We start from the raw sequence: 24,548 nt of genomic DNA, 5'->3' as shown, positions 1-24,548 counted from the left end.
CTGGCACTGTCATTTCGGCGTACCTGGATCGAACAACGACATCAATGTTCTGCATAGGTCTCCTTTGTTCGACGATGTCATCAGCCAACGTGCGCCAACTGTCAAGTTTCAAGTAAATGGCAAAGAGTACAATCAAGGATTTTACTTGGTTGACGGCATCTACCCCCGGTGGGGAACGTTTGTGAAAAGTATTAAGTATCCTTTGGACAACAAACAAAAGGTACTGTTCTATTTATTGACGATAAAAAATTAGAAACAGATAACATTTGTCCAATATTATTTACCAAACTTTTTAGTACTACAAGGAGAGACATGAAGCTGTCCGTAAGGATATTGAGCGTGTGTTTGGCGTGCTGCAAGCGCGTTTCGCAATTGTCAGGCACCCGGCACTTTCTTGGTCAATTTCCGAACTGTCAAACATAATGAAGACGTGCATAATTTTGCATAACATCATTGTTGAAGATGAGAGAGATACGTACGACTACAACAAGAAAGAAACCTTCGATTACGAGAAGGCTTCTTTCCAGGTTGAGCCGTCGTTTTCTCGCGATGGTGCAGCCGAAGCTCACATAATGCAACGAGTGAACAATGCCATCATGGACCGCACTGTCCATGACTCACTACGCAATGATCTAATCGAGCACATGTGGCACCAATATGGATCTCACGTACAATAAATACTTACCTTTCGATGCAGTACAGCTGTTTTTTTTTATATGTTCGGAAGAACGGTCATCGTTTCTCGCGCTTTATTCACACTCTTCCTCCGAACAGTCTCCGGACTCTCCTTCCTGGACCACATCCTTCTCCGTCTCTTCTTTCAATCGATCTACGATTTCCTGTTGCTTCTTCTCGAAGTACCATCTCTGAGCAGGACTAAGAGAGTCCAAGTCCTTGCTCATGATGGCTTCTTCTCTAGCCAGTCGCGCCTCTTCGTTCGCCTTTTGCGCTTCTTTGAGCATCTCTTCTAAGAGTCTGCGTCTCTTCTCTTCCTCGACGACCTCGAGACGGGCGAGCTTCACCTGTTCATCAGCCAGGCTCGCGAGATCGTCGTCTTCGGCGTGTCGTCTCTTCAGAGCCTTGGCTTTCTTGTTACCAAGGGGCCGCACATCCTTCTCACCATCCACGCTGACCTCGTTGGCCTTGTCGCTGACGAACTTAAATTTCTGCTCATTCTTCAGCAGAGGCCAGCAATGAGCCATCTTGAAAGGCTTATACCGTGCTTCGGCTTTGCTGTTATACCTTTCGACGATGCGCTGCTTCTATTATATGAACTTTATCAGAAAGAAAGGAACTTCTCGAATCTGTTATATGCATTTTAATGTGCAAAAGACTACCTTGTCATCATCGGCCTCGCCACTTTTTGGTGGCCCTCTCTCGATAAAGGCCACAGCCGCTGCATATCTCGCGATTTGCGCGCTGATAATCTCCCAACGACCTTGACAACTTTCGGGAGTGCGGTTCTTGTCGTTACCACCTTTTTCAAACTCTTCAAAAACGCGTTGCCAAAACGTTTTCGAATCTTGGTTGATGCCAACCTTTTCATCTTTGTTGATTAGAAGGTAGGCTTGGACCAAGAGCTGATCCTCGTCATTGCGCCACCAAGCACCTTTCGTCTTCTTTTGGTCGGCAGTTGCGACAGAGGAGGCAGCGGTAGCATTTCGGCTTGAGGGGAGGGTGGTTTCGGGGGCAGAAGTGACCGTAGTCGTAGAAGTGGGAATGCTGTTGTTGGTGTTCATGTTAAAAAGTTTGTTTCAAAAGAGAAGGGGGTTTTTACAGGAGCTCAGACAGGACCTGTTACTTTCAGCTAGTATTACCGCCGCCGCAGTAATGGTTATACTGGGCAAATTTTTGCGGCCCCAGTATATTCATAACGGCCGCAAAAGCCGCAAAAATAAATTACGCCGCAAACTCAAATAGAACTCTGCCGTAATTGCTCAAAAAAGTGTAATTGTCGAGAACCTTGTGAAATGTGACTCTGTAGTGAATGATGCGAAAGTTTGTGAAACGCTTGATAATAGAACAGAGAGAAGCCAGATGTTGAGACACCAACTTCTTCCTTACTACTTCTTACCTCCCTTTTTCTGCAATTTTAAAATGAATCCCTTGTTGACAAAAGACCATATTGAAACCGCTTTTAAACTCTACCGACTTTTTGTCAAAGAGAATAGAACAACAGAAGAAGAGACGGAAATATTTAATAATGATGATTTCATTGATTTCGTTTCCGAATGCAATTACGAAGCGGCAGTAATGAAGGAAAGAATTGAAGCTGCAAAAGCTTCATTCGACCAAGCTCCAATGACAACTGATGCAACCGCTGACGTGGCGACTGCTATTGAGCAGATGGAACTCGAGTCTGCCTCCAGCAACGTAGTAGATGCTGCAGCTGACGAAGCAGTTGCGTCCGCTGTGGCCGAAGCCGACGAGGAAATGGAGGCTGATCTGGCAGCTCTTGAAAAAGAGTTGCTTGACCGCATGAAGGCAGGTCAAGCCCAAATTGCCGCCAAGTATGGAAAGCGCGTCGAGGAGCTCCTGCCGGTGAGATTGCCATTGCTTCGCAAGCACGCCGGCAAACGAAACACCTGGCAGCATTTCCTGTCCCTTCATTACGATGCAGAAGGTTATATCATCTTAATAATAGCAAATACAAGAATGCAGGCACGATACAACACTCGTATTAATCAGTATTTTTCTGTACGCTTAGATAGGGGAATGCTGAAGGACGATAATCGTCACGCTGGATATATCGTTCAGCAAAAGTCTGACGAATACAAAGCTTTGATGAACGATCCGGAACTGAAGGCGGACCTGATCCGAGCAACAACCGAGCACAACGAAAGCATTGGCGCCACTGAACAAAAGACCGTTCAGTCGGCAAAGTTGAAGCTGAAGTTGCTCATCGACTGCATGGGCCGCAACCTTGTCCAGCTGAAACGAGAATGTGGTGTTGAAACCTTGTGTCTTTTCTCGCCGGACAAGCTCACGAGCAAGGTGGTTCCCGTTGATGCAGTTGGATCAGGTGAGTTTCATTTTCCTTTCGTCGTGAAGATCAACAAATTAAAAACTCGATTTAGACGCAGGAATCGCCTTCTTAGAGAAGGTAGAAGCAGACCAGGTCGAAGACGTTTCCTTCAGATTGAAGGAAATATTCAAAAGTGAATGCTATGACTTCAACAGGAAGGGTATGTATATGAATGTATTAAGTAAAGATGTAGAAGTAGCTCTGACTTTCCTATTTAGCCGCTACTGAGACCGTCCCAATTGATCCTGAAACCAACAATGCCACCGAAATCCCTCCATCTCCATCATCATCCTCTCCGACAACTATTGCAGCCGACAATCGTTCCTCTTCTTCCCGTGGAGTCAAGCGACCCCGACTCTGCAGCTCATTTTCGAGTGCTTCCAAGCAGCAGGTCGAAAGTACAATTGTCAACAAAATCATCAATTCGTACAGTAAGTAACTAAAAAGGCTTGATATCAAATGGTTCAGCCACTCAGTTGCGATGTATGCCTTACTAGATGAGACTCTGCTTGGTAAAGTTGAAGGCTTCAAAAAGATCACGAATTTTCCGTGGAAAAAGTTTGAAGATGGAAATGGTGTCATCAATCGAAAAAAGTACAGCATTTCGTTAGTTGGCTGGCCTGATGACGTCCCTTTAGCAACACCCAGCCACTGGAAAGAGGACGCTGCTGAATACAGGCGTAGAGTGACGGCTGTGTTGGACGGAATCACTTTCCTCTACACGCCAGTATCACAGCAGCAGCAACAACAACACCAACAAGAACAGAGTCAGCAGCAGCAACAGCAACAGCAACAGCAACAACAACAACAAATAGAGCTTCTACAGCAGCAATTGCAACGGTTGCAGCAGTTGCAAGATCAACAGCAACAATGAAGTCCTTAAATCCGATCCTCTCCCTTATCTTATTTCTTTTTTATATACTACATATATTTCTACTTCAAACGAATACTCAATTCTAACCTATATACAGTTTCTTTTTCTTGATGGGATAGTATTAGATTCAAGCTGCACGCAGTAGATGGTAAGTTTTATGTTTTGACCGTGAACTTCTGTTCTTATTAGCTACGGCAAGCTGTTTGTACATAAGCTTGAAATCACATTTGTATTGTTCAGCAGACAACAATGTATCGTAAGCTATTTCTATCTATGAAGTACACCAAAGGTGTCATATAATAATACACAAGCAGTTTTCTGTCCATTAATTCACTCCTTATTAACATTATCCAACTGCTGCTAAGGCGGGGTTATCTTTTTTCATCATCAATCACTACCACCGCTCTGCCACCTCCAGCACATCAGCACAAAAGTGTTTTTAATATGTTGTAGAGTAGCGTTTCAGCATTCGAATGGTGCCAACTGATGAGCTATACGATCATTTTCTGTGGAGAAAAAGCTGAAAGGTATAGGTGAAAGATGAGGCGATTTTTGAAAAAAAGCAAAGGGGTTGTTGTTAACCTGTAGTTTTTGCTAAAAAATGGGTCGTTTCGACAATATTTCCGGCAGATTTTCATGTTTCTAGCCAAGTGTGTAAAGAAACGACGAGACGAACACGATGATACCAACCACAATGCTTTACCCGAGTCTTATCGTCTGCAAAAGGGCACTTTTGTGGATATTTTTGATTTTTTCTGTTTTGTTTTTGCAAGCCGCTCTTTTCGTGAAACGCTCCTTCCTTATGCGGGTGAAGGTACGCGAATTCACTTCGACCTAGTAATGTTGCGTCATCAGCTCACCTCTCTTTTTTTTTTGCCAAGTCGATTCTGCAAGGTACAGCTACTTCCTCTCCCCGCACGAAGATGTCCACTAGCTTGTATAGTACGAAAGGTCTCACTCCTGAAGTCAGCATCTGAAGTCACCTATGTCAAAGGGACGCTACTTTTTTAATCCACTGTCTGTAATAGAGTGCACGACATCACTTATGCTATACTTTGACAAGATCTTCGAAACGAAGCAAAAACAATGCGAGTATATCATCACTCAGAAAGATTTTTAACCATCTGTACACTGATCCATATAACTATGCTTACATATACATATCATTCCACAAGTACACACTTAACCAACAAACAAATAGAACAAATAAAAACCATAATAACGTGTTCCTTTTACTTCGTTAAATATAATACAAAGGTAACTAACTACATATTCTTGTTTTTTTACTAGTCACTAATTACTTTTAACACATACATACCAGTGATACATACCAAAACTGAGGCTCATAAGCACTGAAAACTGCTTTATGACCAAAATCGATACTTGCATTCCAAGATATTGCTGGAGAAAGACACAAATACAGTTAGGAGTAAGGTAATATCTGTACACCACTAACTAAACAGACAATAGCTTCCGCTAAGCTATTACATCTTGAGTAACAAGAGCTTTCACGAAAGGCATGAAACATAACGACAGTCAGTCAATGAGAACGGTGAGACAGGGTTATCAAATGCAACAACAAAGATATCCAAAGGCAGTACTGGCAATAGCAGTAGCAGGTAAAACCACACTAGATAGCATGGCAACAACAACCAAAAGACCGAAACATAGTAAACAGCATAATAGAATGGAACAACAACCCCGTGTACAACATCTGATGGAGAGCACGACAGCAGCAACAGTGACATATAGACACCATGAACATTACCACAGGATCACCAGCAAAGATACACCTTGGGCATTTCGATAGCAGTAACGGCATGGAACACAGCTAGGGTTTGACAGCAACAACAGCAGCACGCAAACACCTAGGATACCACAGGAACACCAGCGGTGAGCAAAGGCCTGGGATATCACGAAGGCAACACCAGCAGCGAACATACATCTTGAGCATTACGACAGCAGTAACGGCAGGGAACACACACTTCGGATGTCATCTGACAAGAACATCAGCAGCGAGCACACACCAAGACATTTCGAAAGGAGAACCAGCAGCGGCTCCCCATAGACACCCTAAACAGAACAGCCATGAAGAGTGTGCCTACAGCAACTGCAACGAACTACATCACGCAATTGACTGAAATGAGAATATAAGAAGAGGAGTAGAAATAATGATACAGCAAAGTTTCAGCAGTAAAGGAAATAGGATCAAAGAATGCTTACCTTCATCAGTTTCAAATCTGCAACAGGCCAGTAGCTAACATCAGAGCGAAAAAGATAACGCCAGGAAACGAGGGACGATCATGGTGAAAGTATAATAACCGCAAACGATAGAAGTTGACAAAAAGGAAAACAGAAAATGAGAGGAAAACACGTTCCAAAATCAGGCCCCGGGATGCTCCTTTTTATACTGAAGCCATAACTCCTACAGCTGATGCTCAAAGATGCACCCGAGCCATATTACGTACTACATTCATCCGATACCGCGGTTTATGAACATTTTTTTTAACCCTTCTTCTCCGCTGGTACGACAAAAATTACTGCGAGGAAAAGTAGCCTTGCTTTCGCTTTTATTTTCTTTCTATATACAAGAGAGGGAACTTACATAACATATGCATAGCCTTATTAAATGTATTTAGGAAAGGACGTTATAGCTTTTATTTATCTCAAAGAAAAGCAAAGGAGTGAAAAGTTATCCTGAGGACCACAACAAATATTACAGCTAACACGCTCTTTCGCCGCCTCATCATATTTCCCACTGTGCAACATTCAAGATTGATTCTCAGCCTAAACCAGCATCCATCTCTACTTCGGACAATATCCCCGCAACACCCTTTTCCCCAAACATCATTACATTGGAACAGCGGTTTTCCTTTTAGCCGACGAGAATCATTTGCCTTGTGTAAAGATAGCAAAAACAAATGGAAAGAGGAAGCTTCAACCGTATTGCTCATAAAGGTCAATGTCGATTAGGACCGGTGTTATACTCACTGAATAGAATCAGTTTTTAGCTGCTCGCTACGTGGCATTATCAATCAAGGGTGATGGAATGCTGACAAAATAGATAGAGGAAATATCACGAAGCGTTAAGCGTTTTTTCCGATATTAGCAAAATACAGGGATTAGGGTTTTGAAGTGACGGCATACTTATGGTCTCTAAGGCTTCATGAACTACATAAACTGCCATCTCATGCTAGAAAACTATTTACCATTTGCTCTAATAGCGTCAAGTATATCTAATACTAGAAAAGTAACGGTTTTGAAGAATATAGAAAAAGAATGGAAGATTTTAATGTATTAGCTGAGAGAACGCACATTGCTAAGTCGATGTCTGATCCAATAATAAGCACTATAACGATGCAGCCTTAGTAGAAAAACAATAAGTACTGATTTTACCGTTAACTACAGCACATAACTACGTGCGTTTTGCAGTTATCCTTTGAAAAAGGAATGTTGTAGGTAGCTCTTTTATGGGATAAATGTTCAAACCATTAGTTATTCTTCAATAGTCGGTTTTACTGGCTACATACTTAATGTGAGACAATGAGAACAATAAATGCGTATAGCTTTCATACATAGACATCATTAAAACATACTCTTTTACAAAACATATTTAACTTTCATCTTATTTATTCATGAAAAGTGTCTACTAATAATTATAGAGAAATGTCGCTCGTTCACGTGTATTAATGTATGTGAGGGAGAAGAAGACTTAGAGTATCATGGTAGATAAGAATGACTTTTACGGATTTCTTTAGTACTTGGTACACGAACATAGAGGTATAGATTGATTAGAGTAAATCTTGTAACAACGATTTGCATAAAAAAGTTTTGCGGTTTACAAGTTGATATACAGGCTGGTGTACTTACTGAATGAGCTTTCCAAATGAAAATAGAAATCAAAATATGAATGGAATGTACGATTAACCAAGATCATACACACATATTAGAGTAAATAAATAGATAAATATACTAACGATTGTATTAATACCAGTCAGAAAAATAAGAATGAAACCTGTTCTATCGATGTATGATACAGTAGACGCTAAAAAAAACAACAATATATTGCATTATAACAACATAACTGTAGTTTGCTGTATATGACGATCGAGATTAAAAAGTTTGTTGCTAACTTTCTGAATTGATCAGTATGTACATTCAGCTACTTATATATGTTTCTTCAACTTTATATATGCATAGTGGTAACTTATTATAGTTTCTTTTTTTAAATTAGGCTACTGATACAAGTATAGATAATATATAAGAAGTTAAAGAACAACATCAAAATTGTTCGTTAATAGCATTTACAATGAAATTAAGTGATCTACTTTATACTACTATTTAGATATTAAGCATTTATATAAAAGATTCCTCATTTGTTTGTTTCTATCCTCTGGTACAAACTTATGTAAAAGTAAAAGACAAACAGTTTTCTTAGTTTCACATCAAGTGATATTTTCTATCACATAGTAACAAAGCATTTATAAACAGTAATATATATGCATTGAATCATACTGCAACAGATGACATGAGAGGTTAGAAATGAGAACATGTCATACTTGTTGTACTTGCTGAATCTTAAAGCATTTACAAAGTACTATAATAAAAAGGTTATATTATCTTATTGTGGCTATGGTACATTCGTAATCGCCATGACGGCTTTTTTTAGATAGCATATATCCACCGCCATAACTTTAAAGTGTATTTGTAGTTTGCCCTTTCATCTCCCCTTTTACAACGAGCTGATAAGAATGCGACAAGCGTTTTGTTACAGTTTCCAAAACAAAATAAACTCTTGTTTTCAAAAGAAGTAGATGATGAGACATATTTTTTAACGTCATAGTAGCAGTACATAGACTGATATATGCTCAGATAAATATGTTAGAAACTTTTTATGTGTAGACATTCTTCCTTGTAATGGATCACATTAACAATGCAGGCAGTCGATCAAATAACAAAGTACATAGTATACACGTAACCATGAGAAAAACAAATTATAAGGAAATAGAGCAAACGGGAATGCAAATTTATTCACTTTACATTAGTGATGCAACAAGTATTCTTTCTTACCTTCTAATGATTGTACCAAAATTTAAAATTTCAGTTCTTTGCTCTACGTTTTCTTTGAGAGACCTTGTTCTATGTACATAGCAGCATATGCATTTAATACAAAATTGATATTTCATCTTTAAACATTGATTTTGACCCACTGCTTCTCTTTTTGCGTCTGTCGTATGATGAGCGACACTTCTTCCACGCTTCAAATTTCGGAATTGCGACGCTGTGATGGTCACGTAGATGGTTATAGAGGTCGGCTTTGCGTGTATACTTTCTCTCACATTGTGACCAGAACGCGTAGCGTCTTGGACAGATCAACCATTGGCACCGGAATTTACCATGCTCTAAATGACCAACACCCGCCATTTCTTACCTTTGTCCATGCTTTTGGTTTATCTACAATCCACTGAACAGTGTGCCGGTGATGATCCTTGCGATATATCCGATATAAATGTTGTCGAACGCCAATCTGTTGTTGAAGTAAGTACCGCCCCAATAACCTTCATCGTGAAATCTACTCGAGCGTTGCTGGTATATCATATCCTCATTCGTATCATTCACACGAATATTGTAGTAGTTAGATATAATACTAGATAGAGCGGGCTTCCCATTAGACTAATAAAAGTATATACATGCATTTACGGATGAGTTTCGAGCTCATACCAGCATCAATTTGAGGATAAAGTTTAGAAGAAGCTACGACGTGATATCAGTATCCAATGCAACAATAAAGAAGGGTATGAGTACCTTCTTTAAACTGAACGTCAGGCCAGATGCGCTTTGCTCTACACATCAAGTCGTAAATCATATTGGATGATTCACTTTCCTTTGAAGATCCTAAAAGATAATTTTCTGCTTCGCTTGCAAGTTTTCCTGCATCTTCCCTGCGCTTTGATAGCAGTTTTTCAAAGCTATTAATTTGGGCGTCTGTTGGAAGACGAAAAGATATGTATGCTTCATGAAAAGTATCCGTGTTCCCTGTTGTATCCCGGCGTTTGCCTCTATAAATTAGTCATACATATTTCAGGCATACAATTATACATCGTTTATCACATGCGTGGTTTGGTTGGAAACTTTACTTCTCAATGATAGAGACATTACTCAACTGGCTGATTATTGGCTCAGTTTGATAAGGGGGACAAGATCTTCTCATCGACTTCAACAGGAAAGAATTATATTGATCAGAATAATTCCAGAAAAATAGAACAGCAAATTTTCATACCATAAATTGATAAAAAGTTGTTTGAACCATTTGAATAAGGAATAAAGAAAATGCCACTGCTTAACGTAAGTGGTAAGTGGGGGGTGAGTGTAAGTATCAGGATCAGAGCTTTCAGTGAGCCGTCAATTCGATGACAAGTTCCGGGGTTTTAAATGAAGCCTCGCTGTCCGCCGTCAATTCGATGACAACACCCGGGGTTCTAAATGGTACCGCGCCGTCAATTCGATGACACGCGCTTCTCATTAAGTGGCACACATATTTGAAGACCTCCTAGTGAGCTTTGTACGTTTTAAAGTTGTTCAAACGCAAAAATGTCGTGTACAAGTTTTTTTTACTCGCGAGCCCAATATCGCAGCAAAATTATATGATCGACAATGTAGAGTTCAGCTCCTCAGCGTTATCAAAAACGAACTTCCATATCGTCAACCGTTTAGGGAAGGAGCGTTTCACGAAAAGAGCGGCTTACAAAAACAAAAAAAAAATTATCCACAAAATGCCTTTTTGCAGACGATAAGACTCGAGTAAAGCATTGTGGTTGGTATCATCGTGTTCGTCTCGTCGTTCTTTACACACTTGGCTAGAAACATGAAAATCTGCCGGAAATATTGTCGAAACGACCCGTTTTTAAGCAAAAACTACAGGTTAACAACAACCCCTTTGCTTTTTTTCAACAATCGCCTCATCTTTCACCTATACCTTTCAGCTTTAATATATTTTTCTCCACAGAAAATGATCGTATAGCTCATCAGTTGGCACCATCCGAATGCTGAAACGCTACTTTACAACATATTAAAAACTCAATTCAATCCATTACTTTGTGCTGAGGTGCTGGAGGTCTAAAAAGAACGCAGTAGCTCTCCTCTGTAAGTCTATGAAGCTCTTTCTGTCTGATAACAAAAGAGATTCAAGTACAAAGTGACAGCAGCAACAGGTAGGTTGCTATATAAGTTTTGATAGACCGTAGGTTTTTATTCAGTGTTGGTAGCTAATGAATTATAGTAGGCCTGTATGCTTTGGTATTATTATTGTAAATGTGTCTCCCTATACACCATTTGATCCAATTGTGCTAATATATACAAGTTTACGATCAATTTCATGATACAGTACCTTGATATATAGCGCAAATTTGTTATGTGACAAGCTCTTCTCTTGCCTGTTTACTGCTTTATTATTTATCCATTAAAAGTGTACTTACCTTAGGACAAATATATAGAACAGTTGTCATTAAGGTTTTGTTCACCATATAATAATGACCTTGTCAATCTCATGATTGTACTCGTTGTCTGTGCACTATAAACTATTAGAAAAGCAAGCATGAGATATGGCAGTGAATATATTTCAGTGTGTATGGTCTAGGTAGTATAAAAAGAGAAGTGTACGTAATAGAGTTTTGCTGCTTTTCATCTAATTGATGCTTTCAATCCAGTTTTCGAATTGAGCAAGGTCTGCACATTCTTCATCTTCAGCTTCTTCCTCAACTTCCTCGCCATCTTCACCTCTGACATTACCACTGCTTGCTACAGAATGGAGACCTGCAGCAATGCGAGTAAGCCGGCGTTTTTGATCCACGTTCCAACGCTCAGCCTCTACTAGCTTCTGCTTGCAGATGACAGCCATTCCAAGAACCTCGTCCGACAGATTATCAAACAGTTCTGGACCTTTGGTGGCCTCGGTGAGCTTATGAACGAGCTCTTTTCCGTATTTCAGAACCGACATGGCTTCCTCCTATAACATAGCATTTGCATTAGTACCTAGGAGCCCCCTTCCCCGAAAACCATTTCATGCTTTACATACCCTCAACATTTTTAACTCTTCTTGGGCTCTGAGGTAACCATGAAGAGCATCGTAGGGTAGGTCATCGCCCATCGTTGATAACAAATTGGCGTGCTTTCTAAATTTGCTGTTTTTCGCCAGTAAGCTGGAAACGCTGTTATCAAACGGGCTTAAACCTGTAAAACGAAATTTTTAGTTTGTGATGTGTACGCATTGCACATAGCAACCTATACTGTTTTAACTTTACCTATAACTGAATGGTTTCTAGCCACAATGTTATAGGCATCCAAGCATTTTTGAACCTTTGCCAAGGCAGACTTCTTTTGGTCGGAAAGGTTTTGCGTGCGATTATGGCCTTGAATATATATACATATATATCGTTTGTCGGGTAAGTAATTTATGCTTATAGTTTGAACGAATGAGATGTATAACATTACCATTTCCTTGTATCTTAAATGCTTGGTCTATAATGTCATAGATAGAAACAGCTGTACGAAGTATTTCGTACGCGTTGTCGACCTTTTTTTTGATGCGCCCTGTTTCGGTCGTAGGTTCCTGAGTTGCAAGTGCTATATGCTCTTCCCATTTAGCTAGCAAGATCTCTAGTTTATCAAGATACCCTGCTTCTTGGAGGGCCTTTCTAGCATCGTCCAGCAATTGTTTGGCACGCTGCTCTTTACGCTGAATTGTGATACCTAAAATACTAATGTTAGTTGGGGCCTATACTAAGTCTTTAGGCATTATATAAAGTTCGTGTACCAATGTTGTCAATTTTTTCTTTTGCGAAAAAGTCGAGCGCAATAGTAAGGGTGAGTCGCCTGTTGAGAGACGACATAGTACGTGTGATGGATACAAAACCGTTGAGGTATGACCACATTCGCTCGAGCCACTCGCCATCGATCATGCCAAAGCCTTTTACCAAACGAGGATGGAATTGAATTTGGCAAGCAGCATTGTGTCCGGTAATATGGAAGATACCGACTGCAATGGGAACATCTTCGATGTCCTTCAACTCTGGTGTTTTCTAGAAGCTTATGTTAGGATGTGGACATCGTGCACATGAGGTAAGTTATAAGTAGTACCTTTAAAGCAGTTCGTAGCTTACAACCAACATCGTACATAATACGAATGTTGTTTCCGTACAGTTCGTTGTATGTCACTTTTTTCAAGACACTAAGAACATAGGTATAACTAAACGTACATAGAGTGAGTACTTTATACATGATGACAAAAATGAGGAACAGCAAGCTAAATACCGTTCGCCTTTGCTACGCATATCGACTATAGCAAGTGGAAAGCCGTGGCGACCACAGGTACACGCAAAAGCACCGGTTTGATCAAGACCCTTGGTCGATCCGCCTTGCTTTTCAAGCGCGCCAAAAGAGGCACAGCCATCTCTGGCCTTATACATGTAATCAATATAACTGTATTAGATACTGTTACATGACTCTCAGAATATTATCTTACCGATTCATTATAAGGAATGAGCTTTTCATCGTCAACCCAGAGCATGTTCACTTCTTCTTCATCTTTAAAGTTTATACCCTGGACATCCTTTACATGGCGAAAGCGCCGTAGCTGGAAGTTTCCGTCTAGTGCTACAGTCTTTTCGTGCTCCTACCATATATTAACCATGACAACCATTAAAATATGTATGCATACTTTTGTATATCTTCAAATCAAAAAATTAAATCACTACAGTACCACGTATCTGCAACCTGGGCAGACATCGTTCTCTACGCCAAACTCTTCCCTCAACTGCTTTTTCAAGCTTAGAAGTATTCTGCCAAATATAGGCAGCACCTCGTTCAAGCGAGACTTGAGAGAGGCAGGAACCTAAAAAACAAAAGTATATTTAAAAGCTTGCTAGATGAAAGATTGCCCTAGAAAAAGTAATACCTCTTGCTCAAAATCTGCTTGTAGCCATTTTGCAATATTGTGCACGGAGACGCGGCAAATGTAATGCAAATTGTGGATTGTCTGCATCAACTTGATATGCACTGCATGGCCGGGTGCCTTTGGCGTCAGAGGAATCATATGACTGCGCATTAGCACCAAAGGCAAAGCATAGTCAGGGCACGACTTGCAGTATTCGATGTCAAACTGTCGAATACCTAGATAAGACAAGGGTGTTAAATTTTGCGAAAATATCCCAAAAACAATACTTACCGCACTTAAAGATACAGGTGACAGCCTTGTGTGCTTTTTTATCAGCAGCGCAACCACACATCTTATGGGTGGCAGGCTCGAGTGCCTCTGCGACCGGTGCTTGCTTATACCCTTCTCTATAGGCTTTGAGCAACGCAGGAAAAAGGCTAGACCAGCGTACTGCACGCTTAACAGCTGCAGTCTGACGTCTTGGCTGATCGTCAACTTCGTCCGCCTCATCATCAGTTGACCATCCGTCAGATGGAGAAGAATTGGCTGGGAGTGATGATGCTCGAATTTCGAATGGCGTGGTTATATCACTTGCAGTCGACTTATTGACCGTGCTTGTCAATCTGATAAGCTTCTTCCCTTTATCCGAGAATCGATAGGCTTTTGTTGTTTGTTTACGCTTTTGACGTATATTGAAAGACATGCTTATTTGCGCTGATAATAGGAAATGGGAACGAAGGGTTAGGCTTTTTCAGGCACACTCAGCCACTTTCTCCATGAGCGGAAAAGTCATTAGCCGTACAGGCATAATTTGCGGCGCGGATTTGCGGTTTGCGGCCGTATCAAAAACACTGGACGCCGCAAATTTTGGTTCAGTATTCTTTTCATTGCGGAACCATTGTTCCTAGGACTTTACAGGTTTTGGAGAAAAATTTACAGATTCTCATTTTTACAGATAATTTTACAGGGACCGGTGCGAAGACAAAAGTGTAAAATGACCTGTAAATCGGGTTTACAGGAAATTTTACAGGGTCCGTTGCGAGTGCTCTAAGAGCTGTAAATCCGAATCCTACATAAATTAAACGCTAGTTCAATTTTCTTTGTTTCTGTGTAACCACGAGAAGCATCAATTTCGATAGACATGTAATGCATACCATTGATCATTACAGGCATGAAGACAACAATACTGGTTAAGTTAATGGACGCAAGAAGGAACACTGCCGAAAACAGCCAAGTCTTTTTATCGAGGAGCACAATCCGTATAGTGTTCAGGCTAATCGGCTCCTGGCTACCACCATCCTTGGTATGTGCCGCCATCCGTACCTCCTGAAGTTGCTTTTGCTTCTCGCTGAGCCATCCGACTTGCGTAACGTCGTCGAATAGCACCCAATAGGATAAAAGTGCCAAAAGGACCGTAGGGATACCTTCAATGATGAACAAATATTGCCATCCATGTAATCCCAACTTGCCTTCCATGCTGGTGGCGACGTAAGCGACGGGCCCTGAGACAATACCTGATAATGCACTCATGCATAACAGGATGGCGACACGGAAGCCCATTTCCTGGGGCTTGTAGATCCGTGACATTTGAAAGAGAATCCCAGGGACATATCCGCTTTCTGCGGCACTGTTCAATTTTTCAAGTTTAACATCGAATACACATAACGTATACAACGTAAAAAGTGAATTATCGCCGCCCTACCCTAGAAGAAGTCGAGTGATTAACAGGCCTGTGAAGCTGTTGACCAAAGCCATCGACACAGTAATAAGACCCCAAGCAAGCATAATGGACGAAAGCCACCAACGTGCACCAATTCGCTTTAGAATTATGTTTGAAGGTACTTGAAATATGATCTATAATTGATTTAAGGAGAGTCAGTAATATGGATTTTTGAAAATTTATAACGCAGTAGTTCTTTTTAGATTCCATTGCTTACATATGTAATGAAAAATGCAGAAATAGCAGTACTGAGCTCAGGGCCCGTCATCTTTAATGTAATTAAGTATTAACCTTACTGTTTGCTGCACTTGGAAAGTACTTTTAAAAGTGGCACAACTACCACCGACATCTCCTCCAATTCACTCTTTGATCAAGGGTCAACTTACCCCGAGATCCTTTTGAAGACCTGCTATACTAAAGTAAGTAAATTGTGTAAAAATGTTAAAAGCCAATATTAAAAGTGCATTTTCCATAGTTACATAGATCGAGTAAATACATTGGTTTGATCTAAATGTCTAGTAAAACAGCAAGTAAATATTCAGAATCTTACGTAGCGTTTCCGATGTTTGCTCTATCTAGATAGTCGACAAAATAGAACATGCAAAATAATGGGATAATATGCAGATCCAGTGCTCGTACTAGTTGTCGCTCTTGTTTTTGCTTCGCTTTGTCATTATCATCATCCGGCGATGATAAAACAGTGACTCGATCATAGTCGTCCTCCTTATTCATTTTCGTGCTACTACTGCTGCCGCTAACGACGTCGCTCCTAGTGTCGATGATGTCGACAGATACTTCCACCTTATTGCTTCCACGGTCTTCGATTCCATTATCATTAGCCACAACGGTACTAATTGTGGAAGAGTTGTCTTCAAGATGCCACCCAACTGTAAGGTTTTGTTCACAACCTTGCTCCTGTTGCTGCTCCCGTTGTGTTTTGGTATGACCCATAATCCTGTATGTACCAGCTGCTAAAACTTCTTTTTCTTGCTGTTTCTGCTGTAATAGTAATAGTTTAGATATTGACTAATATGCTTTTTGTCGTCGTGGCGACTTCAAAAAAATCAAAATGAAAGAAAATAAATTGCGTCTCTTTTTCAAAGGGATATTATTAAATAGGGTTCTACAGTCATTTTATATATGTGTGGAGCGTATGTCCTATCGCCCGGTTTAAAAAGAGTCAGAACTTCACTCCTATTATGAGGCAACTCACTCATATAATAGGAGTAGTAGAGTCATTGTTAAAAACGAATGAATTTCAGGGGCGGGAAGCAGAAGGCAGGGGACACAATTTTTCCATTGATTTTGCCGATGTAATAGTCTAGTCATGGCAAGGCCAAAAAAACATGGTACGCATAGCGATTCAAGGAGAAGTGATACCTAGACAAAGTTGAGCTATATATAAAGTACTGGTCTCTCTGTTCTTTCCTTCCTCTTTGTATGAGGTTTTATTCGATTTAGTATAAAGCCATCGTGGTCTAGACTGGTAAGAATGTTATACGAGACTAAGTACGTTTGACAATAAAACATTTGGTATCTGAAGAAGAGCTGCTGACCCTTTTTGATACCTAATCGACGTATGTAAACTATTAGGTTTGGATATGAACCGGCGGAAAAACCTGAACATCCGAGTGAAAAGTTAATTGCTACGTCCATATATTAGTTTCTAGTTGGGCTGAAAGATTACTAAAATGGAGCGTATCATATGCGTGCCAGACGGGTGACAAGTAAAATTTGCGGTCAAATCATTTCAGTTAAAAATCTTCATCTTGCGCATGTATGTCATCAGCTTAATCATATACCAGGTAAATGTATAAACTATTTATGCATCCATCATCCTTCTTTTAGAGGTACTGCATATGAGCTCTTATGTACGTAGTGATTTTGATATAGTAACCCTTGATAATCATGGATGTTTTAATGTATACTAGCGTATGTTATAGTATGTATTTAATCAACGTGAGTTTCGAAAAACTTTGTTGTCGCACGACTTTGTTTTGCCACAAACTCCTTAACACCACACAGTGAGATCGTCCCTATTGGACCAGTCACTGCTTTGCCGAACGTTATATCAAGCATGTGTCTAACGTAGAACATATCGTACACTGTTTCGTTGTCTACAGGCCAGGGCCAGTCATTGATCCCAATATTGATATCGTCTGTGAGCTGACCGTCAGCAAGGGAGCTAAAATTGAAAAGACTCAAGGGTGCAAGCGTATGATCCCATTCGACGTCCTCGCGCACCATGGCAACCGTATCGTCGATGAATGGTTCCATGACATCAAGGCTTACAAGAGTTCTGGCAAGGTTCTTCAGCAAAATCTCGAAAGGTTCTTTGAATTCAGGCACACGCAGGAATTGACTTGTCAGTGGCCGAATGCCTATAGCTGGGAAATCGCGATAGTCACCGCTTAAACATATCGGATAGTTTGACAAGCGTACTTCCAAATGTGAGATCGAGATCTGCTGGTATGTAAATAAAGCGCTTGGAGTTGACGGCTTCTTGGTATAGATAATAGTTGCTCACCATTGCGATGTATCCATCTGAATAGCCAAGAAGCACTTCCAGCGCCATGCTAATAATAAACACCAGCAAAAAAAAGTCGATTCAATATTTGGCATCCTTATTATATTAAGAAATATATATCACTTTTTACCGTTTGGGTGCTTGACGAATAAATATTACCTTCGCAGTACGCTGTCCATGCCAAAATGCTCTTCCCATTGGCTAACTGCATCATCGGATTCAATAGGTGCTTCTGAAAGAAACTTGGTGAGCTCCATTAAAGGACGATAATCGGGATCTCCTTCAGACGGATCTTCTTTGATTTTGTACTGTCCATCTGCATAAGCCGTGACATTATCGCCGTAGTAGCTTAGATCAGATGTATGATTGTTGGGTGCCAGACCTTCAGAATCGCCTGATCCAATTCCTTGATACGCTTTTCCTTGACTGTATTCGTCCTTGTTCCCGTTGCCAAACTCGTTACGGAACCATGGGTCCTTGTAATTCTCGATGTATCCAAGAAATCCAGCTGTTTGATTGTTAACAAACACTCTACAAAAGAAAAAGTTGGTAAGCAATTGTTTCTTGGAATCGACTCACGGAGTAGTACACGAAGACGTTTATTTACATAGCATAAGAAAAGTGATTGGATGCCAATCCAGTAGATTCAATTGCAGCATACGCCAAGGCTTCACGGATATATGACGGATCGCTGGAAAGAGAACGTAACTTGATTCGACGATATCCGTATAGCGTATCACCGCCCTTAGGGATCTTGATGTTGTAGCTAACTTTGGGATTGACGCGTGCAGCTTTACCGGCTAGCTCAAATTCAACGCCGTTAAACCTCTGTATTTCGTTTTCTCTTCATAGGAAATATATTTGATACACGGTATAAGAGACTTTACCCATTAATGCTTCTTGAGCATGGTATGAGTTTAAGTGAATCTTTTTTTAGCATTTACACACCTGATATAAACCACGTCTGTCATCAGTTGATAATCCTCAAAGATGTTGGTGTGCATATAGTCTATGTCTGTCTGGTTTCCGGTGATTTGGATGGTGGGAATTTCGCCAAAGATATGTAAATTGCTGTCGATTCGATGAATCGGTAAAAGTGGATCTACAACTGCGGGCAACGGAGTGACATTCCAGTGATCTTGTGAACGATTGTAAAATTGGTATGGAGTAGCGCCGTCGTAAATAGTCGAGCGTGCCTTATACTCGTGCTCGACAATCGCACCATCTTTGGTTTTGGCATAATAATAGCCATCATCAGAAGACGCAGCTGGGGCAGTACCCGTATATATCAATGGCGATACAGTTGATTGGGCCAGTGGATAAGTATGATCGTCCACAATCACAGCAAGAACGATGTTGCTTTCTTGGGTAATTGGGGATATGACTTGATTTACTCGACTTGTTGTTGGGCGTCAACTGCTAGAAGAGCTTGTAAAAGCGCTGCTAAGCAAAAGGCTGTACACATGTACCACAAGAGTTGTAGTAGTACGTATGTTTGTGATGAATTGGATGCTGAGCATCTTTATGATCTAAAAGTGGCGCTATGTAGTTGCTCGCTCAATAGAAATTTGAGGAAAGAAGATAAAGTTATACCTGGAGTGGTTTCTGACGAAATCATAACTTATGTTGTCGTTTAAATTGTGTTAAAGCTCACCGCTATTATATGAGGGATATGCTGAGCAAAAGATTATCGTGTAGTCACTTGTTTTGTACACATTGAATGTCACAGCCACAAATCTACCAATTGAACGATGAAACATTGAGTATCAGGTAAAGCTAATAAATACACAACATGGTTAGAGGTTTAGTAGCAAGATTTATAACGCGTACACATTATCATCCGCTGTTCTAGTACAATACGTCTCTCTTTTAGTCCACAATACTTTTTGCTTTCAGTACATATTAGCCTTAATCAACGGTACACAGCATAATTCTAGTAACAATGTATGAAGTAAACTTGTTTTGCTGATCGGGCTCGTTCTTTGTTTGTTTCTCGAAATACCGGAAGAAGGATGGGGCAGCTATATCGGTCGGATTTCGGCATGTTGTCGCTGAAAATGGTTAGCAATAACTTTGTTAAAGATACTTCTACACTACACAATCCGTCATGGTTATTGCTGAGCATCAGTATATCCAGAACTGTCTTTGTCTTGACAGTAAAGTAAAAGTTGCTTTTGCTGACCCGCAGATAATCCTTATTGTATGTAGTGCTTATATTTATGTATCTGCTGATTACTAGATGTAAATGATGATGATGATGATGATGACGGGACTGGTGTGGACGACCGTGCATCTTATAAAAGTTTACGCGGTAATACAATGGGAAAACTTGTTAATTTTAGACCCATTATGCCATTCTGATGTTTTTTTTTATTCTAACTCATAGCTTGGGCTTTCATCTACAATAGACCTTCCTTTTTTTGCTTTGTACTATTATTGGAACCGTGGTCAGTATTATTGCCGACATCTACATTGATACAAGCTGCACTTAATGATTATTGCATCGGTGATATTTCCGTTGCCCATGTGTGAATTCATACGTGCAGATAGACACGATCTTAGTACATCTACTGTAAGGTATAGAAATGTACACGCACGCACACGCTAAAAGTCTATAACTGAAAGGAAAGAGCATGTATAACGCGGCAGGTACAACATACAGGCATGAAATAAAATAGAAACACTCCTGTTTCTGTACAAATGTATGCGTTGTTATCATACATACTTTTTTTTTGCCCAGAACATTGTTATGTCGCTGATTGTGACTATAAAACTTAGCATCATGTCATGGCAGCGATAATGGCCACGTGGTTGATGCATTTTCTTGCCTTGCCAATACTTTGGATTCTGCTAAGCATATACAACTTGACCAAATTATACAAGTTTATAGAATATGAAGATGATTTTCCATTCGAGAAAAAACTGGCACTAGCATCGACCTTATTTGTCCATTTGTCACGTCATCATAGCCTACAATTGAAAATCGCGATTTGCCTATTGTAGAACGGTGTCTAGGTCATTATTGCTCTTGTTAAGCAAGATATTCTCCCAAAAACGCAGAGCTTCGTCCCTTTCTATACTCAAGTGCCATTAAATCACGAGAGGTAAGTTGTTACGAGAACGAAACATAGGGGAGAGGAAAGGTTTGAAGCCAATAAATCATTGTCTTTGTGAGACTAAAAGCTCAGCAGAAATATGATTTAATCTTTTGGTCCTTGTCCTTGAAAAAGCCCACTATCTATCCCCTTTTCTAAATGCAACAAACAGATTCTCGCTCCTCATCGGGATCGTCTTCCGCACCAACACCTACACCTACGAATCAAGCAGAATCATCCCAAAATAACAGCAATGCATCAAAAGCAGCCCGTCGGGCGCTTGAAGAACAACTTAATGATCTATTACAAGTTTTATTCGAATTAAGTGTCATGGTGTACGATTTCCAAGCAGACGGCAATCAACTTGTTTGGAACAAAATGTTGGTTTTCTCTTCTCGTCTTTTTGGCTGTACATAGCACGCTGCATTTACTGATGAGAGGTTGGATCGATCTGTTGTGATTCCAGTAATACTATTCTGGAGCACTATGCAAAAATCGACGAACTCAAAGATAATATTGATACACATATACCCGAAGAAGTCATCAAGTAGGGCAAGACACACGTCTGTTTTTTGTGTGTATTTCCGTCTTTATTACGCACGGATGACAGTACATCAAAAAAGCTCACAAGAAAATCTACGGTGATTGTATTTGTTATAAGCTTTGTAGAACAAGGACGAAATCCTGATATCTTCACTCAAGGTTTCGTTGAAAGAGCAGCAAGCGAAAACCAGTTTACTAATGGCAAAATCAAAGCTGTCGATGTAAGAAGAGAGAAATAATGTATCTACGAGATTTTGGGGTTATAACGAAGTCTACTGGGACAAATCACATCTTTGTAGGAATTTCGCTCCATACTTTCAGACGAGTTCCAGAAGCATTATCCGAACCTTTACAACAACGATGACGATGGATATGATTTGTCTCGGCCGTCAACAACAGAGTAAACAGCAAATCATCTTCTCTTCCGTCGCTGCGCAGTCGCTTTGTAAGCATCGGGCTTGCCTTATAAGGGATTCTCAAGATTAACAAAAAAATAATAAACACCCAGATGGATTAAATTTATATTCCTTCGCTTTCTACTTTTTTCCCTCCATACTACTACTACCACTAAACACACATAAATGACATCCCGATTACTCTCAAGGACAGCCAAAACCTGCTTTTCCAAACCCTTAGTACGTAATTTGTACCTAATTGTTTTTAATAAAAGCAGAGCGAGACTGAGTGGAGAAGGACATTGCGCTTCTATAAGAGATTAAAATGTACTGATTACTATTTTCATAGTATAATCGAGGTCTTGCGACTGCAACCAACCTTTTACCCACATTTCGTACCTCCATTTTGCCAAATGGCTTCACTGTTGCTACTGAGGAAAACCCTGCTTCGCAAACCGCCACTGTAGGCGTTTGGATTGATGCAGGTTCGCGTGCCGAGAATGTGAAGAATAATGGATCCGCCCATTTCCTGGAACACATGGCTTTCAAGGTACTATTTCTTACGGGTGTTGGGTTAAAAATTAAATGCACATATTAACAAGTTAATGGAATGTAAAGGGCACGAATCGACGTACGCAACGTGATCTTGAACTACAAATCGAAAACATGGGTGGCCATTTGAACGCTTATACCTCGCGCGAACAAACAGTGTATTATGCTAAAGCGTTCAAGCACGACGTACCGCAAGCGGTCGACATTCTATCCGACATTTTACAAAACTCCCGTCTAGATCCAGGTGCCATTGAACGTGAACGTGACGTTATCTTGCGCGAACAAGAAGAAGTGGAAAAGCAAATGGAGGAAGTTGTGTTTGACCATTTGCACGCCACAGCCTTTCAAAAGGAGCCGCTCGGTCTGACCATCTTAGGCCCCAAAGAAAACATTCAATCATTGACGCGTAACGACTTGTCTTCATATATCAAAACCAATTATACTGGCGAACGAATGCTTTTGGTGGGCACGGGTGGCATAGACCACGACGCTCTCGTCAGATTGGCCGAAAATCACTTTGGTAGCTTGCCAACGATTGCCAGCGCACAGACCAGCAAGAGTGCCATCAAGAAGCCTGTTTTCACGGGCTCCGAGTTACGTATCCGCGACGACAATTCGCCACAAGCACATATTGCCATTGCTGTAGAGGGTGCTAGCTGGACTTCGCCCGATTATTTCCCTTTGCTGGTAATGCAATCCATCATTGGCTCGTGGGATCGTTCCTTGGGCGCAACCGGCCATCTCGATTCCCGTTTATCGTCTGTCGTACATAAGCATCAGCTCGCCAACTCATTCATGTCGTTCAATACCTCGTACAAGGATACTGGCTTGTGGGGTATCTACTTGGTGACCGAAAACAAGGATAGAATCGACGACCTGGTCCACTGCACACACAACGAGTGGATTCGATTGGCATCAACAGTGACGGCTAGTGAGGTCGAGCGTGCCAAACAGCAGCTCAAGGCAGGACTGTTACTTGGTTTGGATGGATCCACTGCAATTGCCGAAGACATTGGGCGCCAGCTTTTGACTTCGGGCGCACGCATGTCGCCAAAGGAGGTCGAGGAGACTGTTGCCAAGGTTACAGTTGATGATGTGCGTCGTGTGGCTCGTGAATATCTCTGGGATCGTGATGCAGCTGTTGTTGCCATAGGTCCTGTTGATGGCATGGCCGACTACAACCGCTTGCGATCAAGTGTATCTAATTAATAAGAGGTAACTGTTGCAGCAGTGAGGTGGTGTGTTTGTATAGGAGGAATTGGAGTATCAGCTATAGCTAATGTTTGCTTATGTTTATCATTAGCATTTTTTATAGTTTGTATGTAGTTTTAGAAAAATCATTGTTTTATAAATATCATAAACAGCAATAAAAATACGATGAAGAGTAGATCATCACTTCTGTACAAGTTACAACGCTTTGTTGCGGAAAGTTGTTGAATCAGAGAGAGATTGTGAGTAATACAAGTAAGATGCCCAGGGAAGACAGGCTATTGGCGGTGTCTCGGGAGATGCGCACACACCTGCACCGTGGGTCTTGTGTCACCCATTGCCATAAGCAGCGGTACCTACTCCTTTTGTGAATGCTCGCGACCGCTTCTCTTATAGTACTGGCTCTCTCTCTCTTTCTCCACACACGCACACACGCACTTCCCCTTTTTTTTTCTCACTTGAAAAAGCCTCTTTGGGTTCATCTTGCACTTCTTCGACCCCAATTGCATGTCTTCACAAGGATAGCGGAACCCGGTTCTTTTCTTTTTTCCTGCGAACGTTTGGCACCCCTTTTATATTTCCTTTCTTTCTACTTTTTAATACTATCTACTAGTCCTTCTTGTTTTCTCCCCCTTCCCTTAGACCACACAACAGCAATTAGCGCAATTTAATTACAT

The 24,548-nt window shown here is 40.7% G+C and overlaps 7 protein-coding genes across 7 annotated transcripts; 3 read left to right on the top strand and 4 right to left on the bottom strand.

Moving 5' to 3' along the window:
• Window positions 1-1,818: 1,818 nt before the first annotated feature.
• BDB00DRAFT_794262 (uncharacterized protein) lies at window positions 1,819-3,836 on the top strand (the record flags this gene model as incomplete). The annotated part of the gene is made up of 4 exons (XM_053121289.1): window positions 1,819-2,623; window positions 2,708-3,022; window positions 3,078-3,185; window positions 3,244-3,836. Coding segments are annotated over exons 1-4 (1,226 nt in total), but the record flags the coding sequence as incomplete, so codon positions are not given.
• Window positions 3,837-11,379: 7,543 nt separating this feature from the next.
• Window positions 11,380-13,144, bottom strand: BDB00DRAFT_794226 (uncharacterized protein). Its single transcript, XM_053121288.1, has 7 exons — window positions 13,035-13,144; window positions 12,712-12,976; window positions 12,390-12,647; window positions 12,200-12,307; window positions 11,974-12,128; window positions 11,559-11,904; window positions 11,380-11,476 (listed from the first exon to the last, which is right to left on the bottom strand). Exons 1-6 carry the CDS (start codon window positions 13,071-13,073, stop codon window positions 11,584-11,586), a joined length of 1,146 nt encoding a protein of 381 aa, XP_052985765.1. The 5' UTR covers window positions 13,074-13,144; the 3' UTR covers window positions 11,380-11,476; window positions 11,559-11,583.
• BDB00DRAFT_3974 (uncharacterized protein) lies at window positions 13,071-14,623 on the bottom strand. Its single transcript, XM_053117232.1, has 5 exons — window positions 14,122-14,623; window positions 13,852-14,066; window positions 13,657-13,788; window positions 13,497-13,569; window positions 13,071-13,349 (listed from the first exon to the last, which is right to left on the bottom strand). Exons 1-5 carry the CDS (start codon window positions 14,531-14,533, stop codon window positions 13,234-13,236), a joined length of 948 nt encoding a protein of 315 aa, XP_052985764.1. The 5' UTR covers window positions 14,534-14,623; the 3' UTR covers window positions 13,071-13,233.
• BDB00DRAFT_3954 (uncharacterized protein) lies at window positions 14,438-14,802 on the top strand. Its single transcript, XM_053117228.1, has one exon. The coding sequence runs from the start codon at window positions 14,532-14,534 to the stop codon at window positions 14,736-14,738; it is 207 nt and encodes a 68-aa protein (XP_052985763.1). The 5' UTR covers window positions 14,438-14,531; the 3' UTR covers window positions 14,739-14,802.
• Window positions 14,803-14,984: 182 nt separating this feature from the next.
• On the bottom strand, window positions 14,985-16,431 carry BDB00DRAFT_967005 (major facilitator superfamily domain-containing protein; the record flags this gene model as incomplete). The annotated part of the gene is made up of 5 exons (XM_053129804.1): window positions 16,101-16,431; window positions 15,937-15,964; window positions 15,768-15,818; window positions 15,533-15,684; window positions 14,985-15,457 (listed from the first exon to the last, which is right to left on the bottom strand). Coding segments are annotated over exons 1-5 (885 nt in total), but the record flags the coding sequence as incomplete, so codon positions are not given.
• A 1,069-nt stretch (window positions 16,432-17,500) lies between these two features.
• Window positions 17,501-19,695, bottom strand: BDB00DRAFT_866372 (coth protein-domain-containing protein; the record flags this gene model as incomplete). The annotated part of the gene is made up of 6 exons (XM_053126217.1): window positions 17,501-18,016; window positions 18,078-18,126; window positions 18,237-18,608; window positions 18,685-18,921; window positions 19,026-19,440; window positions 19,671-19,695. 6 exons carry the CDS (start codon window positions 19,693-19,695, stop codon window positions 17,501-17,503), a joined length of 1,614 nt encoding a protein of 537 aa, XP_052985761.1.
• Window positions 19,696-20,134: 439 nt separating this feature from the next.
• On the top strand, window positions 20,135-23,871 carry BDB00DRAFT_783002 (Metalloenzyme, LuxS/M16 peptidase-like protein; the record flags this gene model as incomplete). The annotated part of the gene is made up of 7 exons (XM_053120349.1): window positions 20,135-20,238; window positions 20,317-20,318; window positions 20,624-20,649; window positions 21,093-21,181; window positions 21,783-21,936; window positions 22,460-22,660; window positions 22,729-23,871. The coding sequence occupies 7 exons, from the start codon at window positions 20,135-20,137 to the stop codon at window positions 23,869-23,871; spliced, it is 1,719 nt and encodes a 572-aa protein (XP_052985760.1).
• Between the last annotated feature and the right edge of the window lie 677 nt (window positions 23,872-24,548).

Source organism: Zychaea mexicana (assembly GCF_025766255.1).
Source record: "Zychaea mexicana strain RSA 1403 chromosome Unknown BDB00scaffold_1, whole genome shotgun sequence".
NCBI classification, from domain to species: Eukaryota; Fungi; Mucoromycota; class Mucoromycetes; order Mucorales; family Lichtheimiaceae; genus Zychaea; species Zychaea mexicana.
This window is presented reverse-complemented; position numbering and strand designations above follow the sequence as displayed.

Bases quoted from the DNA above. Each gene is read 5' to 3' on its own strand.
- BDB00DRAFT_794226 (XM_053121288.1), bottom strand. From the start codon at position 13,073: ATGTACGATGTTGGTTGTAAGCTACGAACTGCTTTAAAG. The intron at 12,648-12,711 runs GTACACGAACTT...TTAGTATTTTAG, and splicing joins AGAAAAAATTGACAACATTG to GTATCACAATTCAGCGTAAA. The intron at 11,905-11,973 runs GTATGTAAAGCA...GCTATGTTATAG, and splicing joins AAGAGTTAAAAATGTTGAGG to GAGGAAGCCATGTCGGTTCT.
- BDB00DRAFT_3954 (XM_053117228.1), top strand. From the start codon at position 14,532: ATGCTTATTTGCGCTGATAATAGGAAATGGGAACGAAGGGTTAGGCTT.
- BDB00DRAFT_3974 (XM_053117232.1), bottom strand. From the start codon at position 14,533: ATGTCTTTCAATATACGTCAAAAGCGTAAACAAACAACAAAAGCCTAT. The intron at 14,067-14,121 runs GTAAGTATTGTT...TGTCTTATCTAG, and splicing joins CACCTGTATCTTTAAGTGCG to GTATTCGACAGTTTGACATC. The intron at 13,570-13,656 runs GTACTGTAGTGA...AATATATGGTAG, and splicing joins GCCCAGGTTGCAGATACGTG to GAGCACGAAAAGACTGTAGC.